The 19,488-nt window shown below is 39.8% G+C and overlaps 1 protein-coding gene across 2 annotated transcripts; it reads left to right on the forward strand.

Annotated features, from left to right (window-relative positions):
• The first annotated feature begins 14,936 nt into the window (after positions 1-14,936).
• Positions 14,937-17,684, forward strand: LOC128744747 (glutamine synthetase 1, mitochondrial-like). Of its 2 annotated transcripts, XM_053841960.1 has the most exons (3): positions 14,937-15,170; positions 15,247-15,418; positions 15,514-17,684. In XM_053841960.1, the coding sequence occupies exon 3, from the start codon at positions 15,684-15,686 to the stop codon at positions 16,884-16,886; it is 1,203 nt and encodes a 400-aa protein (XP_053697935.1). In that variant the 5' UTR covers positions 14,937-15,170; positions 15,247-15,418; positions 15,514-15,683; the 3' UTR covers positions 16,887-17,684. The 2 variants fall into 2 exon arrangements, with proteins under 2 accessions (XP_053697935.1, XP_053697936.1); XM_053841961.1 differs by lacking the exon at positions 15,247-15,418.
• Positions 17,685-19,488: the final 1,804 nt, after the last annotated feature.

Genomic DNA, 19,488 nt, shown 5'->3' on the forward strand with positions numbered 1-19,488 from the left:
AATTATCTGCATTTTTATGGACGGGATAAGAGAGCAATTTTTATGGAGGGCGTACGTCACCTTTTCGTACAACCCTTAGGGCTGTATACCTCGTAGTTTTTTGTTAGATTTTAGTCACTTTAACCAGCTTTGGTCATTCGTGACTTCTGCGGGGTTGGGATTCGAACCCGGGTCCTCGGCGTGAATGCTAAAAGCTTAAAGCTTGCATCATTTAGAATTGAAACAAACTTTTGCTTATATTGTGGCGCTCTTGGTGGACGGATTTGGAAGTTCTTGGCGCCCACGTGTCGAAAATTTTGTTAGCTTCACCGATGTATTTTTGACATTCCGCAAAACGACTCACTGTATTTTGTAAACAAACAACATAAAAAGTAAGCAACATGGAAGCCGAAAGAAGCAAAAATTTGTGCACAGTTTATTTAGAAAATTCATTGAAGTCTGCATCTAGGCTAGCTAAACACCTGAAATTGCCCAGAAATACCGTATGGCGCGTTATCAAACGGTATAAGGAAACATTGACGACGATTCGGAAGCCTCAAGCTAATCATTGGAGTGGAACTGCCGACCGGAAACTGCGTGGTAAGATTTTTGAAAACCATCAAGAGGAATCCCAATCTGGCGGACGGTGATTAGGCCAGAAAATTCGGTGCTGCCCATAGTACAGTGAGGAGAATTCGACTCCGGGAAGGAATCAAGTCGTATCGCGGTAGCAAATAGCCAAACCGAACCATAAATAGTGTGGCCAAAATCCGTGCCCGAAAGCTATACGATCAGATGCTAACCAAGTTCAAAGGGTGTCTTCTGAAGGACTATGAAACGTTCATTCGATCCCGTGATGTTTTGGCCAGATTTGGCAAGCTGTCACTACTGCAAAGTCGTTCAAGAACAGTATGCAGAGAAAGGGGCACAGTTTGTTCCGAAAGACCTTAACCCACCCAATTGCCCCCAGTTTCGCCCTATAGAGAAATACTGGGCAATCATGAACAGGAGACTCAAGGCAAATGGAAAAGTTGTCAAAGAGATCAATCAGCTGGAGACCTGATAGAATAAGATAACCAAAACGATAGACGAAGAAAGTGTGTGCCGCCTAATGAGCCATATTACGGGAAAAGTTTCCTTCGAAACCGTGACGAATAATTTTATCCGTATTTTTTCTTAAAAGTATGAAGAAAATGCTACATTTGTGTAAGAAAAGATCTTGAATGCAATAATAAATAACTGAAATACACGCAATTGTTTTGTTCCACTACTATCTGAAGCAAGCTTTACCATTAACGATGGATCCCGAAGCCGACGAGGGGATACATTCCACGGTATCTGGTACAGGAGTTCGAAGCGATCCATATTACCTGTTATAAGGTCGAAGACAAAAAGTTTTTCCAAACGCTTAACCGCAATGATCTGTGTTTTTTTGTATTCCAGAAAGGTACTGAGTTTAAAATGCCACTACGAAAGTCTTGGAGATTGTCTTTGTAGCTGGTCCAATTGAAGGAATTAGGCAGGATTGTTATTAGATTGTATCCCAATTAGGTTGGTTAACATGGTTATTAAAATCAATCACCTTCTTGGAATTGAGTTTCCATACTGCGTATGGAGTTAATAAAACGGTGTTGCAGCGACAGTACGATATGATTACTTTTCACTTTTTGCTTTTAACACGCATGCCGTTATTACTGCACTAGGCTAGCAAATGATTAATATCTTTCTGTAGAGCGACACAATCGACAGGGGTAGCAATCATTCGAAACAATTTTAGATCGTCGGCGAAAGGAAGTTTCAGTGATGAAAGCAGCACAATCAGCTAATTATAATTATATACCAATTATTAATATGCACGAACCAAGCATACTGCCTTGAGGTACACCACAAAATCAAAAAAGAGCAAATCTACTTGCCGCTTAGATCCTAAATCACGTGATATCGTTGCAACGTTGTGATAGCTGTTAGAGATGATCGGTGCAGTTGTATGGTTGCTCCATAGTTGTATGGAGTTTTTCGGATACCTTGCTGAGGCTGTCAAAAACCATACCACGATAATTGGTAATCGATTTGTAACTTCCGGACTTATAAATTGGCACTATAGACGCCATCTTTCATGCGATTAGGAACGATCTACTACTGGGTGAGCGGTTAAAAACAGCGGTAATCGGCGGTGCAAGCGAAGCGGTCTACTGGAGGTAGACTGTCTGTTCCGAGTTCTTTCGTTGAGTCAAGCGCTCTTCAAGCGCTTTCCAAATTTCATTTGTTGCAAACTGCACAAGTTGTAGATAAATATTTTGGAGTGGTATATGCACGATGCATTTCTGCCGCTGGACGGCTAATCTTTACCAAATACGCTCTTGAAAAACGTAGCGAAGAGTTTGGCTACTTCTGAACTCGAGTTCGAAGTTGTTCCCTCGAAGTTGCCCGACGCAGAAACATTGTTGCCGGTTTTTCGTTCCTAACGAATTTCCAGAAACACGAAGGATCCTATTTAAAGCTGAGGGGTCCACCACGGTTGCTTGAAACTGCAAATCAAGACTTGTCTTTTCTTAAATACAAGTACCAGTGAATAGCATCTGGTCAACTGAGTCGGCATTAGAAAATCGATTATTTTACTCCATGCTCGCAAAAATAGAGTTCAACATATCATAGTCATATGCAGAATAGTCAAGTTTGATCTCGGTCGTCAGAAGTCGTTGCTGTTATGTAGAGACATTCTGGGAGATTGGTAAATACTAGGTCTACTATTCGTGTTGAAAATATAATTAATCTGTCTCAAGCCGTTGGCAAACATTACTTCTGTAAGCTGAGGCATTCGAAGTAATATATCTCCATTTGGGTAAATTAAAGTCGTCTATTGACAAGAATATGTCCGATTCTGAAAGACAATCCGCAACAAATTGTATTGAATACATCAGTACATGAATTGGGCAAAAGATATATCTTTATATAAAGCAACTATATCTGTATCAAGCTTCTATATCAAATGGTTTGGAAAAGTTATAGATTCACATATCAGAGAGTTGTTAATTGCAATCAGCACAGCATCCCGTGAGTGATTGCTACTGGTCAGTTCGTTACGGTCAAACGGAATATAGCGTAGTGAGGCGAAATTTCATGGCTGCCGATATTAGCCAGTAGCCACGTTTCCGTGGAGGAAATTCAAGTCCGCAAACTTCTGACGTTCTGGTAATACACCGAAGGCACACAATCAGGTACAAGTTTCCTTGTGATGAGACACCATGATACGTCGTGACGCTACTTACCGGTGACTACAGGTGAAAGGTAAACCGCTGTCAGCGAAGCTCGTGTCAGGCCAACAAACCGAAGTGCTTGGACTTAAAGCAACATCAGGTATCGAAAGTTCAGAATAGTAAATATACTTGACCTAGCAGACAGGAAGACCCCGTCACCGCTTCCACACACAGGACCAGCCCAAGTAACCAAAAGTTCCGATAAAAGGGTATTTTTGGCTTAATCAGCCAACGAAATGATCATGAATAGAACTCTATTCAACTTCATTTTTAAGTAATTAACCGTACTTTCAAGTTCGTATTTGATGTTTAAACTTCGAAAGGAATACAAAGTAACCTCTAACAGAACTAGAAAGTTCGCCAAAAGTTCACTTAAGTCGCTATATAGAAAACTGTTCAACCCTAAAAGAAACTCCAATAATTTTCAAAATAAGAAAGATTGGGGGAATATTTTTCCACTTCTTCCCTGTTTTGCAGATTCATGACATTTCTCATTAACTAAGGTATTTAATTTCGGTTAATAATCGACTGTTTTTTTATAAATATTAATTTATTGTAACTTACCACACACCACCAACATAAAATCCTCGGGAATTTGAACTCACGTACTTCTTTCCGGTAACTTAGACGCATACCACTGCTCCGTTGCTGGAATATGCGATTTGCATCGTTTTAACTCGACGTGCTAATTTCTCATTTATCACAGCCCCGAAACGAACTTACACTTAAGAACAACTCATCGGCAAAATTCATGTCACTAGCGGCGTCAGAGATGGCGCAATGCATCAGGATAGGCATGCAACGAGGAACGCTCGGGTTCAAATCCAGTAGCGGTCGGTGTTAGGCTTTTTTTAAATGGTCTATCTTAATCGCATGAACCGACTTTACAAAAGTTTGGAGGAGGCGGAGGTAGAAAATGGAAAAGTATAAAAATAGAACTACATGTGCTGTTTTATAAACTTTTGCCAAAGTTTCTTCAGAAGCTTCTTAGCGCTCTATGCAGCGAACTCAAGGCAACTTTGAAGTTCGGTTAATTGCAAGTAAAGCTGCTTAGCAAGCTATACCTCCATAAACATAAAGCTTGTTAACCTTCCTTAGACACCATTATCCGAACTCTAAGTTACTATCAAGTTGTATGTTGAACTTTCAAGCTGCATGTTGGACTTTCAGGTTGCTACAGATATTAACGGTGCTTTAATGAGAATGAAGTTCGGTTTACAAATGTAGTGTCTGGTTGTTCAGCAAGAAAGTTTTGCGGAACTAAATTTGAACCAAATATGAACTTTCAAGTTTGTTTCTTAAGTGAAATTCGAACTTTTGGTTGCTTGGGAGGATGAACGCTGGCTGCATGGGCTCGACTGTGGTGGGGGGCACTAGGGTTTCCATAACTCTCGAATCTCTGAATTGAATTACATACGAATTATATTAGATTATTTTAAAGATAGACGCTTATAACCCAAAACTTTGCTTTGCATTCAAACCCCACTTTGCTTTAATTATACCATCGAAGGCAATAAATTGCACATAGTGCAACAAGCCACAAGAGTCTATAGGATCGTAGCACTAGCCCCGCAATTGTCCTGTAAGTCTGTCGAAAAAATCAGAAGGTCAAGTTCCGAAAATTGTATGTGACGCCATCAAGGCTTTGCTTTGCTTTTGGATCAAGTTAATGCCCTTAGTGTCTTGCCGAACACCAAATCGTCACTTAATTTACACCGTGAGTTAAGTATCTAATCATCTCGGCACCTTGGATTTGTTTCTAAGATTAGATCAGACGAAACTGATCGCTGTTTTAAATCCTTCTGTTATACATGTGCGGCTCGAGCAGCACGTTTCTTACAATTGTGTGGAAGTTTTGTATCTCAATATTTTAGCCAACTCTTGAGATCGCAATTTCAAAACAATCTTTTAACAAACGCAATCTGTTATGCATTTGTCACAAATATCTAAGCTCAATGGGTTAAATTAAATACCATTGAGCTGGAATTAACAATTTCTATGCACTAGAAACGTTACTTCCGCAATTCTTGTGACGGGAAAAAATCACTAAGGCACAATCCCAAAAATGCACAGCAATTATTCAAACATGGATTTAATGAAGGGTGGTACAAAATAAAACCATATCTTCACACATTAAATCGATGATATGCACTCTCCCTCACGCCTGAACGGATTGTTATGTATTATTATGATCATTATAATTATGTATCGTTCATGGTTTGCTGTAGCTCCTCATCCTCCTACTGTATGTATTTATGTTTACCCATTCGGCCGAGCAAAACAAACAACCAGCTAAGCGCCACTCTACGCCGCCCGGCAATAATGTATAGAGCTATCATCAGCTGGAAGTAATTTCGCTCTGTTTTACTCCACAGAAACGCTCATTGAATCAGAGTGTTAATGTTTGCTGCTGAAATTGTTATTGCCGCCACGGCAACAGTTGTCTCCAGGATAGTGCGATGATACTAGTAATCTTTCTGAGAAACTTTCTTCGACCAATGTACAGCAAAGAGGAAGGATTAACTGTAGGCTACAGTGGTTCAACAAGAGATGAACCAATACTTTACAAGTGCCTTCGAATATTTTAATACATTCAAACACAGTGGTTTTCAGTCGAGATGAGTTTTGAATGGATTTATGATACGACGGGTGATTTATCGCCTTGGGTGAAATCTTGATTATGTTTCAAGTTTTTTAAGCTGATTTGACTGATGAATAAAAGCAATCCCTTATCACTTGACAGCAAGCCACTCTAATTTGTGTTACTAAATAATTAAAATCTTCAACAGTCGACGAAGTGGCTATTGATATAATAGATAAAGAAACAGTGACAATTATTGGTGAAAACAATTAAGTACAATGATAACGAGGAACAAAACAAGTCAATGGTTGCATAATGCTTCACATTTAGTGACATATCTCCATTGACATAAATTTTTAAACCATAAGGCACTCGTCAAGTGGCTTGTTTCGTTGCCAAGATCCCAGGAAGGGATGACCCGTATCATCTTTGCGTTATTGTTTTTCTTCATACTACATATAGTGAATTACTCTACAAATAACACTATAGTATATAGGTATACGAAGCACGAGCCGCTTGCTGTTGACAGTGTATTGTCTAGCGCGCCTGGTGTCCTAGTAGTACATATACCCACCCGTCTATAGACGAATCTTATCTGTTGACATAAACACTCGTTTCCGATCTATTTACTATTCGTTACTTTCGGTGACTTAGTTTGTTGCTTGTAGTTTCCGACTTGTGAGACGAAGTATTCAACGAACAAAAATAATACATTTAGGCTCGAAAGTTTAGACTCCATGGTTTGATAATAGTTGGTTTGAAAAAAATATTCAACAAGTAAAGCAGTGAAGGGTTATTAGCAGAAAATGTGCAAAATCATCAAAACAAGGAATGAAATTGTTACTGTTTGTGCCGTGATTCATCATTGGTTGAATAATTCGTAAGCGATACAGTAACAAATGATAAATGTGCAATCGCTAATCTTAACTAAAAATCTCTATTTTATTAGGATGTGGGCGCCATCATTAGTCTTTCCTATCTTCCTATAGTATTGAGTATTGTTCCTATCTTCACTACAATCATCTATAATGATTTTTTTTCTGTAACGATCTGTCATCTGTAATCTCTAATCTGTGATGATAAACAATTATCTCGGAGTTTTTCTAACCTAAGTGTAATTTCGGATGGCGATGAAAAAAAGAACCTGAGAAGATAATTGAATCGATTAAATTGCCTAAAAAACCTTATTAAGCCTTCTACAAGAATGTTTCGATGTTTCGGTCTGACCCCAGTTAGCCGGAATCTTAGCCATAGCTGATGAAAAGATGGCTCAGCTCTTTCATGACCTTGGTGATCAGCTGCTTTTTCGTTTTAATCGTGAAATTATTGGACAAGATCTCGCTCATCAGCGCTTGCCTCCTTGGTAGGGGATATAAAGTACCCGGTCCCCTGCCAGTCATTGCCGTCCAGCGTCAAGTAAGTAGATCTCGTCATCCATTATGATCACGACGTCGTTCTTCGCCGGAAAAATGTTCTTCACCAACCCTCTAAAAATGTCCACTTTGGCTAGGTAGGTCTTCATCCTTTGGCCAGTTGTTCCGACCCTTGGTCTATGGTGCAAAACGATGAGGCCACCTGGGGTTTCCTATTCAGCTTTGGCTGCATTTTACAGTCGCGTAGCACCATCAAGCGGCCGGAGTCAGACTTCCGTTCGACACTCTCATCTTTTTCTAGAAGAGAGAGGATGTTGTAAATCCCGCATCGGCTATATCCAGTAGACACGATACACGAGTCTAATGCATCACAATACCCAGCTTCTTCGCTCCAGAGTGAAACTGGCAGTACGAACAAAGCATCGAGCGTAGTTACTTGATTGACTGTTTTCGCCATGGATGCTGACTGATAACGCTGTCAATTTTTTCTGTACACAACAGTGTTATGACTAGCGATAGATTAGTTGATTCGCCATCAGGTGGCAGGGCCAGGGCTTGAAAAGGGATCGCAAGTTGAATGTGACTGCCGTGAATGCGAACTTTCCGCATTCAAACTCCGCTTTTTGAACGATCATTTGACTGTTTTTTGAATCCAGTCAATCTCCCGCTTGCGCTGCTGCCGTCTTACAATTCATGCGGCATCTCAGCAAAAGCAACCAGTCGATCTCCCGTTTTGCTTTGCGCTTTGAGAATATAAACTGCAAACTGACTGGAAGCATACGGTGACGTATTTTTTCGTTTCTCTTTTTGTCTCCAAATCGGCTGCTCACAGTAATAGTTTGTCACCCGGACGTCGGTGCGACGCAAGCAAAATATTAGTTTGTATTGGACGGAGTCCGACCGACTTCTTCCATGCACATGTAGTGGTTGTTTTTTTGTAGTATTGAATCATACGATTGTGCGGTTGCTTTTCGTTAGCGTGGTGATTGCCAATCATTTGACTGTTTTGCAGTCATTCGCTGCTCCAAACGGTAAAGGCAACTTGATCGAAACAAAAATGTCAACAAATTTTAGAGCGCGGTCGTTCTGCTGCGTGCGATCGGCGTTTGACTGAGCAAACTGCCAGTTGTGTTATGCATAGCGTTCGTATTCCACCTCTAAACGGACGGTGTGAACTTGAATGCGCGTTGGTGTGACTGCGGTAGAAAAAAAGGATCGGTCGAAGCCCTGGGCAGGGCAATCGCATGAAAAATCGCTAAAATTAGTTTATTTTTTAATGCATACGTTATTCTGCATCTGTTTTTTTTTTCAATCTTAACTGAGCACCTCTGCAGCGAAATATTTTTTCCAATATATTTTTTTGTTCAAATGCGTGGCGTGATGGTGTCACGATTGTCACTAAGAAAGTTGGCGAAAATGGATGGTGTAAGTGAGAAAGTTGTGCGAACGGTGATCAGGAAGCTCAGTAAGGATAACTCGTTTGAGAATAAATCGAATTCGGATCGAAAAAAGGTCTTGCCAGCCCTCGTTAGAATAATCATATATTCGATGAAGCGCTCAGAGTGCGAAAGCTGTACGATACGGTGCTTACTGGAAATTCGAAAAGCCTAAAAATGAATGATCAAACAAACGTGAAATTTGACTATAAACCTTTTCCCTGACCACTGTATTATACTGTGCTAGAAGGGCAGATATTAGATCAGAAAACATTTATTCAAATTGACAAATTTGGTGAAAAGACTCTGATCTGGCTGTTGATGGTGCCGGTTGTTATGTACGGCTTGCCAAATTTGTCGCACCCACAGATTTCTTGTCACACCAAATACTTCTTGGCAAATTTGTCGACCTTCTTCTCCGGAACATCCAAGTAGGACTTGCCAACAAAAAACTCTAGACCGCAGATCTGCTTGGCGTCCATTACGATGCATTGCAGCTGCACTAATTACTACTACTTCCCGACGCGGGATTTTACCACCGTATTCTGTTTATCGATTCGGTTAGGTGCCTTCCTTACATTGAAGATATGAAGTTCGACCCGCTTCACTGTCTACTCAGCGAACAAGACTGAAAAATTGACCTTCTTAGCCACGTTCCGAATCGAAAGGTTCGGATTGTGCTTGAAGTAATCCCTCACCTTCCCCCACTCACCTTCACGAAATCGGTTGTCTTTGCTTTTCTTCCGCTGATGGCTCACCACTGGGTCGTCTGGGTCTCCTTGAACGATTTTACCACACGGGACACGGTTGAATTGTCGATTCCCAACTGTTTCGCGATCTACCTGTAAGATTGGCCTGGATTTTCCACGACCGCGCCCATAATTTTTTGTCGAAGTACTTCATACTTGGAAGCTATCTCGATAACCACTTGACAAATTGTGACGAAATTTCACACACGCAAACATTACACTCTAAACTAGTTTTACTTAAAATTGCATCAATTTTTACCCAAACAATAGAAATTTATCACCAAAGTAAGTGTTTCATTTTTTTTCGATTAACGCAGCCTATTGTCTATTGCAATTTAGTGAAAGTGGTTGGTGAGTCCATCTCTGGTGACCGCCGACAACAATACGAGTAAGGAGATTTAAAGGGACATGAAAGTCTAAAACTTTTGAAGAAATCATAATTTTTTTATTTCAGATTTTGCATCTGCAGTCTTTTCCGCTTATTTTGATACTAATTTGGTAATGATCCGACCACGGGAAGCGGCCAAAAAACGATTATTTACATAAGCATTCCAGTGCGGTGTGGAACTACCTCGACGGAATAAAACGGCGCTCCTGTAAAAACACGATTTTCAAGCTTTATGTAACTTTTTCTCAGAAACTACACAACGTGTTGCAACAAGCTTTATTTGTTTTGTTAGTAGTAGCTTGGCAAAAACGTTTATAACTTTTGAGCTTTGTTAACAAAACACAGCTGGAGAAAAACGAAAAAGAAGAAGAAAAGATGCATGAAAAAATTAAATTTTCTCTTCTTTTCTTTTTCTGTGGCTGTTGTATTTCGTTTATAAAGCTCAAAAGTTATAAAAGTCTGCCAAGCTTCTACCAATAAAATAAAAAAAAAGTTTATTCCAATATGTTATGCAGTTTCTGTGGTACATAAAGCTTTAAAATCGTGTTTTTACAGGAGTGGTGTTTTATGATGTTGAAGTTGTTCCACGCCGCACTGGAATGCTTATGTGTTTGATCGTTTTTCGGCCACGCTAATCAGACCGGTAGTCCTCTACGGACTTGAGACTGTAACTTTGCTTACATAAGGCATACATGCACGTGACGTATTTGAACGAAAGGTGTTGCGGACTATTTTTAGCGGAGTACAAACGAATAGGGCTTAGTTGGCTGTGGCTTAGGCGTGTGGGCTGTGGTGGCTTAGAGAGTGGCTTAGGCGTATGAACCACGAGTTGCAACACTACACTATTCTATAGAGATAGCCATTGTACACCTGGCGAAAGTTGGGATACTACGGTGGGACGGCCACGTCCCAAGAATGCTGGACGACTGTGCAGTGAAATCCGTTCTCTTCAAGAACTCGACCAACACCAAAAATAGAGGTTCCCAACGTGCTACATAATTCGACCAGGTTAAAGGCGATTTGCGTTTGTCCAAGCGTTCGAGTAGCCCAGGACCGAGTACAGCGGATAGGAATTCATGATACGGCAAGGACCACATCGGCTCTATACGGCTAAACAAATCTGATAAAAATTTAATTTCTAACATTTTATTTTTTATTAAATCTATTTTTGAAATTCATCTTGTCAGTAGCATTACGTTTCAGTAAAACATTTTACATATTTCTTAAGCCACAAATATTAAAAATATATTGTGTAAAGTTTTTCTCCAACTGTAAAAATACGCAACTGTCACACAAAACTCTCTACCCAATTATTTTTTTTTTTTTTTTAATTATTAACTTAATTAAATTAATTAAAAATTATTGCAAAGAACCGAGGAAACCGGTGTTTCTGGAGTGCAGTTGTAGTCGCGAGTGCTCTGATGTGAATCGCGCTTTTTCAACGAAATTCAGTGCTGTGCTATGTAAATGCAAATGTCACAAAAAATCACGAATAAGGCACCATACTTGTCCTTTAATAATCAAATATAGTGATTTCCTATTCAAATAGTGCTAGATTCATTCGAACGAATAGGAATTGAAAAAACCAATTAGGTACGTGAAATACCTATTGATTTAATACCAGTATTTAATTTTTTAGGAGCATGAGATAAGTATTTGATTTTTCTTTTGTGTATTGCATAATGCTGAATTAATGTATATTGATACAGTTCGTGATAGTTGCGTGGCATGATCGGGGAAGGAGTTTTTGTTTTGTCACCGATTCGGTATTCGATTCAATAGGGATGTCGCGCTGTTTCGGGCGGGCGACCTTCGAATTCGTTTGTGTTCTCGGATAGTTCTCGTTGTCGGTGCATTGAACTCACGATGATATCACAGTCTCACGCGTCTTTTAGTGATATTATAATGTTCTTTATACTGATGATTAAACAATATTTGATAACTTTCACTACCAATATATTAGGTTTATAAAAAAAGAGTCAGATATTGCAATATGCCTCGATGTCATGTTAAGACAACACATGAATAAGTATATCATTTACCTTCTAGTAACAACAATTACTTTCCCTTAATGCTCGTGAAGATGCAGAGGATTCCCTGGTCAGTAGTAACACGTATTGGACTAACATTCCTTCCCATCCCACCAGGACCCGCATTTGGACGTGGTCGGCGTCGGTATAGATTAACATGCAGGGACCTGATAAGGTTGCACAATGTGGAATAGCCTGCTGTCCCAAGTATGCTTTTTCCAGCCATCATTTTGCAATTTTCATCGGACCTAGTCAATAACGGAGGAGCAGCATACGGTCGGCCTATGCTTATGCTAATTTTTGCACTTCAAAGAACCAAATGGAATGAAGAAAAATAACAACAAATTCTGAAAACGATAAAAAATGTGAGAAAAACTTGCATGTTATTAGGGCCTTAAAGTTTAAATTTTAGAGAATGATGTTTTAAACAATATTACAAGCGTTTGGCGGGTTTTGCCTTTACTGAGAATCACATTTTAAGAGGTAATTTTTGTTAATCAATTGTTTCTAGCAAACATTGTAAGGTACACCGGGGCAAGTAAGACCTAAAAAATGCATAGTTTGGGTTTATTCCACTGTGTTTTCTATACCTATGATTATTTCAAAATTCTTTCAGCACAGAAACTCTTCAGTGGTATCACTTCGAAGGATTATTTACGAAAATGGCCTGTCAATTTACACTTTACACAACACTTTATTGTTTCAATTCCAGTTGCATATTTGCTTAATCATATCAAATTAGACTTTTAAAATTTAATTAACATCGTTCAGGTGTATCCAAAATGTGTCCAAACTATTTGTTCCCTCACAAACTGTGAATATGGGCTTCTTTTTTGGGGCCCCTTGGTTTAGTCCTTTTCGGTTTTATTTTAAAACTTTACTGGTTTTATTGCATAAATATTATGCAATTGAACTGAAAATGTTGGAAAGTTCATCCAAAAGATGTATTAAGACAGGAAGTTTTGTGCTGAAACACTTTATTTTTAATAGGTCCCACTTGCCCCGGGTGCTTTGAAGTGCCGACCTTGGGTGACATTGCGATTCTTGTTTAGAGTGATTTTGGTTCGTTTCGCCCATTCGATTAACGTGGTCGAAACGAACCAAAATCACTCGAAATCGTGGCCCCTTATTTCGACCCATTTTTTAATGCCGTTTGTCAAATTAAACAACTAGTTTTCGGGTGTTAATACACTCATTATGTTTACCTACTGTCAGAAAAAGATGTACTTTTACGTAAAGCCTGTGGCCAAAATATCATTTATAGAAAGGTGCGTCAAACTTACAACGCAAATTGAAAATAACGCTTAAATTGAAAGCCCAATTTTGATGTTTGGAATGCCTGTTATAAATAATCTATATATTTAATACATGCGTTTGAGTTGTATCTTTCATTTCTAGAAAGGTTCGGTTGGAGAAAATGAGGTTGAAGAGAGCTATGAGCTACGTTCCCACTTACCCCGTATTCCCACTTGCCCCGGGATACCTTAATGGCAAATCAAATGAATCAATTTACATTAATGATTATACGGACAAAAAACAATCTCAAACGCTCAACAAAATAATAAATCGCTTCGAACCGGACGCTGATGACTAGTTCGAAATTGAAATTTATTCATAAACAATTAAAAGAAGAACACAACTCATGGTGAACAAAGTTACCTGTCATTTAGTTGACCATCTCGCTCTCAGCTAAAATAGTTTCACTTGATATACACCTTTATTTTTAAGAGCAAAGAAGCTAAATTTGTCAGATAAGCTATATATAACTGAAAATATACCGCTGGAGACACCAACAACCATCTATAAGATTAATCCAAAGCTGTTGGTCTAGCTTAACTTCAATTCTGGGTTATAGTGCAATGATAGTTGTCCTATACATGGTTTAACCCATAATATTGACAGCAACGGTGACAAGCGAGTGGTCGTGGGTTCGAATCTTAGTAGAATCAAGCCATTCTCGATGTCAAGTGACTTTAGCATGGGTTTATTCTCAGGCCCCTCCATTTACCCTTCCTTCGTGCTGAATTCTATATTTACCCTCTGAAGCCTCTCAACAATGCAAATGTCCCTCCTATAGTTAAGTGTACTGGTCAGAGGTACGAATGAGTCCTCGCCAGGGACGGCTATAATATGGGATAGTGCTGGCAGCGAGGAATAAGTGGGTAAAGTAGATTAAGCTTTGAAGGAAGGGTAAACCCCAATACACGCAAGCACGCATAAAATTTAATAAGCATATCGCTCACTCAATAGCGATTATAGCAAAAAGAAATGCAGTGCAGGTCATACAGCAAACACCCGGGCGATATTACAATAGATCAACTATACTGGTCGCAGTAATGAGTCCACACATGGAAAAAAAAAAAAAAAAAAACGGTGACTGCTTAAAAACAGGATCTGTATTCTGCAGTGTCATGTTCAGCCAAAGCGGAAAAGATCGTTCTGGATCGATTCGTGAACTGGCATGAATTTGCTTTGTAGTCAATATTTTTATCCCTCCTGTCGAGTTTAGGAATTTAATAATAGAAGAAGAAAAAGTTATATAAACCTTATTTACTGCAATCAGGTTTGTTTAGCATCATCACTTCATCACTTCATGAAAGAGGAGAATAATAAAAGGCAATAAAAAGGAGGCAAAAAATTCCTATGTAGCATCAGGATGCTTGTTAATGTTCTTTTCGTTGGTATAGGTTATTCGTAGGATACGCATTTACCTAGCAATACAGCTAGATTGGACCGTTTTTCGTAAGACTAGACTATACCTATACGTACCTGACCGCTCGGAAGGCTGAGGCTGTGTTTATTATCTTACACTGTTCGGGATTCCCACGTTTCAGTGTACCGTCGCTGGTTTGATTCAAAACAACCATTAGTGCTCGGGTAGAACATATGCGCTGAGAGTGAGAGTGGACAATATATGTAATTACACATCGACAGCTTTGGTTTGTTTGGTTGTTATTATTTCCATTCACCCATCGCATCGCTAGTAACGCTGCTCCGTGTACATAAACTCCAAACCAGGGCTGTCTTATCCGCGTATACATACCATTGTGTACATACGAATCCACTTTTCCCTGAGCTGCACTAGTGTGGCCGGGCTTAAGTAGTTGAATGGTGGTTCGAGCTTGAACATTTCGCAAAATTCTTTCAAACCTTTCGGTTCTGTAGTTAGTTGGTAACAACAGCCGCGGCAGCAACAAACAGCAGCAGCAGCAGATTTGCCTTTCATTCAATATTGCCGAGCTTCTCCGGGAGGTGGGAAGCCTTATCGTTGATAGCAGCACCACAAAGGAGAGAGTAACGAGTCAGCTGCCATCGGTTCGACCCTGCGGGCGGTGGGAGTGCGAGCATCTAGACGAGTTTTCCACGCCATTGCTAGAGTGAGTGTGTGAATAAGAGAGAGCGAGTGCAGTGGTTAAAACTGTTTTTTTAATTGTACTTTGTCGTTTAACTCAGTCGGACCTGTAGCAGCAAAGAGAGCAGAAGCCATACCAGTCAGTAGTGAGTGTTCTTCAGTTAACTGAAGTTTCAATGGAAAAAGAAGATATTTTTCTTTGATTTGGAAATAATTGCTAATTAAGTTTTGATTTGGTGTATTCTCTCTTCTGGGAGCATATATTTTTTAAAGGTGCGGCTGAGAATTGACAAGAACAAGAACCACCCACTCATTCATTAAAAACAGAGTGAATTTCATATATTTTTGTGTTATTATATATTTTCCAGGTGGAAGCCAAATTTAATGCACATGCCAATAAAAGTTGTGATATAAGAAAAATCCTACCTGAAACAAAAAGAGAATTACAAAGTTTTTGTGTGGTTTTATCGATTGTAAGCAAGTGATTTCTACCGTGAGATTTGTTAGCATTTTACTACAGTAGCAGCATCTGGAGAAGATGGCATTCAAAGTGGTTGGTTTATTGATTCGCCAAGAACTGTCTGCACTAGGCGGCAAGACAACAACGCGCATGATCAGTACTAGCACAGTACGATCAGCGAGAATTTTGAAGGATTCTCCAAACGCATACCTCAACAAGACTTTACTTGATCGCTATCAGAATCTGAAGTACAATCCTAAATACGTTCAAGCTACGTACGTTTGGATTGACGGAACTGGCGAAAACGTTCGCCTAAAGGACCGTGTCTTGGACTTTGTACCGGAAAAACCAGAGGACTTGCCAAACTGGCAATATGATGGCAGTTCAACATATCAGGCACTAGGAAAAAATTCCGATATCAAGCTAGTGCCACGAGCTCTCTACAAGGATCCATTCAAGCCTGGAGACAACGATGTGATTGTGTTGTGCGACACGTACCAACCGGATGGTAAACCTACCGAATCAAACAAGCGTCATGCTATGCAGGAGGCCTACAATAAGACCAAGGACACCGAACCGTGGTTTGGCATTGAACAAGAATATACCTTCCTAGATATCGATGGCAGGCCACTCGGATGGCCATCTGGTGGTTTCCCTGGACCGCAGGGTCCGTATTACTGCGCTACCGGTGCTCAAAATGTGGTTGGTCGTGATATCGCAGAGGCACATGCCCTTGCTTGCTTGTACGCAGGTATTGACTTTGCAGGAACCAATGCCGAAGTTATGCCAGCCCAGTGGGAATACCAAGTTGGACCGAATCTTGGTATGAAATGTGCCGATGATCTCTGGGTGTCCCGGTATATTCTGTGGAGGATTGCTGAAGACTATGGTGTAGTAGTTACCTTCGATCCAAAACCAATGGAAGGCAACTGGAACGGTGCTGGAGGCCATTGCAATTTCTCCACCAAGGAAATGCGAGCAGAAAACGGCATCGTCGCCATCAAGGCTGCTATTGAGAAGCTCTCCAAACAACATGCCAAGCACATTAAAGCGTACGATCCTCGCGGAGGAAAAGACAACGAACGCCGATTGGTAGGACGCCTAGAGACTTCATCTATCGATAAATTCAGCTGGGGTGTTGCCGATCGCAGTACCAGCGTACGCATTCCTCGCGGAGTGGCCGAAGCCAACAAGGGCTACCTCGAAGACAGACGTCCCAGCTCAAACTGTGATCCATACAGTGTTTGCAATGCCATTCTTACCACCTGCTTGGTTGAATAAACTTGGTTTCTACTCTTGCACCAGTGAGTGCAACCTCAAAACACTCGACAAATATATCCACTCCCATTAATAGCTATTGTATATTTATGTCAGTTGGCAGATAAATATGATTTCTATGCTATCGCAGCAGCAGCAGCAGAAAGAAAGTATATCGCATTTGTAGTAAAATTATAGAAGAAGAAAGGATATTTTGCAAATTTGACTTTTAAATGTGCCGAATATACAAAAGTGTGACCTGGAAAAAGTCGAATAAAAGAGGAAAACAACGCAAAGCAACAGCTACTCAAGTTGCAACTAGCCAATTGTATGTTAGTTTTCGTTGATTTGTTTGCGCGCTATAAAGTGAATGGAAGATAAAAGTTTAAAGGCTTGTTATTATTGTGTATACGAAAGGAAACCAGTGAGTTCAGAAAGATAGATACAGTAATAATGTTTAAGTAAACTTTGTTGTGCATCTGTAAGGACAAAAAAGCATGTATTATCGACTGACTTATACATTGTGTTTTACATTAATTTAACGCATGCTGAATAGCAAACCTCAGAGAAAAAGATCAGTCATCGGATCGGACACAATTCATCGGCACAAATATCTTAGAACGTTGTTTATCGATGTTGGTTGTAGGACGACAGGAAATAATAAGAACCTTTTGGAAGTTAAATTACTGTTTTGATATCCTCTTGTAACGTTAGTATAAAACAAAAGAAAATAACAATATCAAATTTGTCGACAATGTATCATCAAAAAAATTTGTCTATCCAAATTATTTTAGAAGAACGCTACAATAAACAAACCCTACTTAAGCATGTGCGGTTGTTTTCCTCCATAAGTTTTGATATCACATTAGTTGCATGCCCTGTTGTAATTATGGGTTGTCTAACACTTTTCATTCGTAAGTTAGAGTGAATATCACAAAAGTAAATGATCCATTCAATTAGCATGGAAAAAGCATGGATGATGAAAACTAATTTACACCTGTAAAAAATATAACAAGCCTTCAATTTAGTGTTATTCATTTCCAAAATAAACAGTTTCAAAGTGGCAACACGCGCCACCAAATAATATCGTAAAGAAAAAAACAAAGAGTGACGGAGAGCACATTTCAAAAACGCAAAACCTTTCACGCATCGGCTCGCTGACTGGTGTCTTCTCGTTTGTTTTGTTTTTTTTTTATCGAGAAGTAGGACAAGAACTAAGCGCGTCGGTCGTTGCTCATGCTGCGATCATATGATTTCGGTTGAGCTGTCGAGCATTTTTCAGCTGTTTTTGCATTAATTAAATCATCAACAAAAGCGAGCATGCACGATGACGCGCGCTTCAAACAAATCGACACCGCACCGGTTCGAAAAAAGCGTGGCTTGTGGTGAACGGTTCGGGTGACCGAAACGAACCGTACAACACGAGGAGGTCACTATCACATCACACCAAGATTGCAGACTGTGTTCCTACTCTCTGTCTGTCGTACACGGGGAGCCAAAAAAATGCACGCATCCCCCGCTTTCAACGTAGAGAATGTTAGGGATAAACCGATAATAGGTCTTCGAACTATTTTTCAAAATAATCATTTTAAATAGACTCCAAAAATCCGTAAAATTTTGTACGCAGGCATAGTTAGTGGACATATAAATCAAAACAATATTCAAGGGAACTGCAGGGGATATTCCCAAGTAACAATTTGGGTTTTATTAAACTCTTATGATGGCATTTAAGACCAAAACTGGTCATGAAAACTGCCATAAGAGTACCATAAAACTCACATTGTTGTTTGGGATATATCCCAAAACATAAAGGAACAATTTTATGTAACATATGTTTATCTGGTAAGTTTTATTCAGCACATGATGTATAGCTGCTTTTCAGGAATATCAAGACAACGCACAGTGGGATTTTTTTTTCGAAAAAAAAGTCCTTTATATTTCAAAATGCCGCTGGGCTAGGATCAATCTTTTGATGCTAATAGAAAGATAGTTTTATAAGTATTCCAATGGTGCGATGTTTGTTCACTGTACGAATCTGTTAGAAGGCCTCTTCCACTGCTCTACGGTTGATTACGATGATGTCGACGTCATCCGCAAAACCAAAAAGCATGTGATGATAGATTTGAGAGGATGAGATTTCGTGATGTCCCGTTCATTTTCACGTTTGCTCTTCGTATTGCGCCTTCCAAGGCAATGTTGAATAGCAGGTTAGAGAGTCCATCAAACGTCACGAAAGCTGCTGAGGTCTTCCCCGCTATTCTGACGAATGATGTTGACCCATCCAGCGTCATACGAAAAAGCGTAACTAGTTTCGTCACGCACAATGCCCCGCTGTTAAATTCTTGTACAATATGTTTGTGCGGGCACAGCGAGGTTTAAACCCCCCCAGAAGAAATTTGTTCTACACTTTAAAGCTTGAAACAGCCAACAGTTTAGAGCATAGGAAAATATACGGGGCTGGCTGTACGAACCTCGTCATTTTCATCAGCAGTTAAGAGCCGGGGTGGTTCGTGCTGTTTAAGCTCCATTTAAATCGTCGTCCATTTTACAAACATCTCTGAAGTTTTTTTTCCTTTTAAAAAATTTCGCTTTATACCTGGACGAGTCTTCTCGCACGTTGAGTTCC

This window comes from Sabethes cyaneus, chromosome 3 (genome assembly GCF_943734655.1).
Source record: "Sabethes cyaneus chromosome 3, idSabCyanKW18_F2, whole genome shotgun sequence".
Taxonomy (NCBI): domain Eukaryota; kingdom Metazoa; phylum Arthropoda; class Insecta; order Diptera; family Culicidae; genus Sabethes; species Sabethes cyaneus.

What these genes read in the sequence shown, in the direction of transcription:
- LOC128744747 (XM_053841960.1), top strand. Translation starts at nt 15,684, where the DNA reads ATGGCATTCAAAGTGGTTGGTTTATTGATTCGCCAAGAACTGTCTGCA.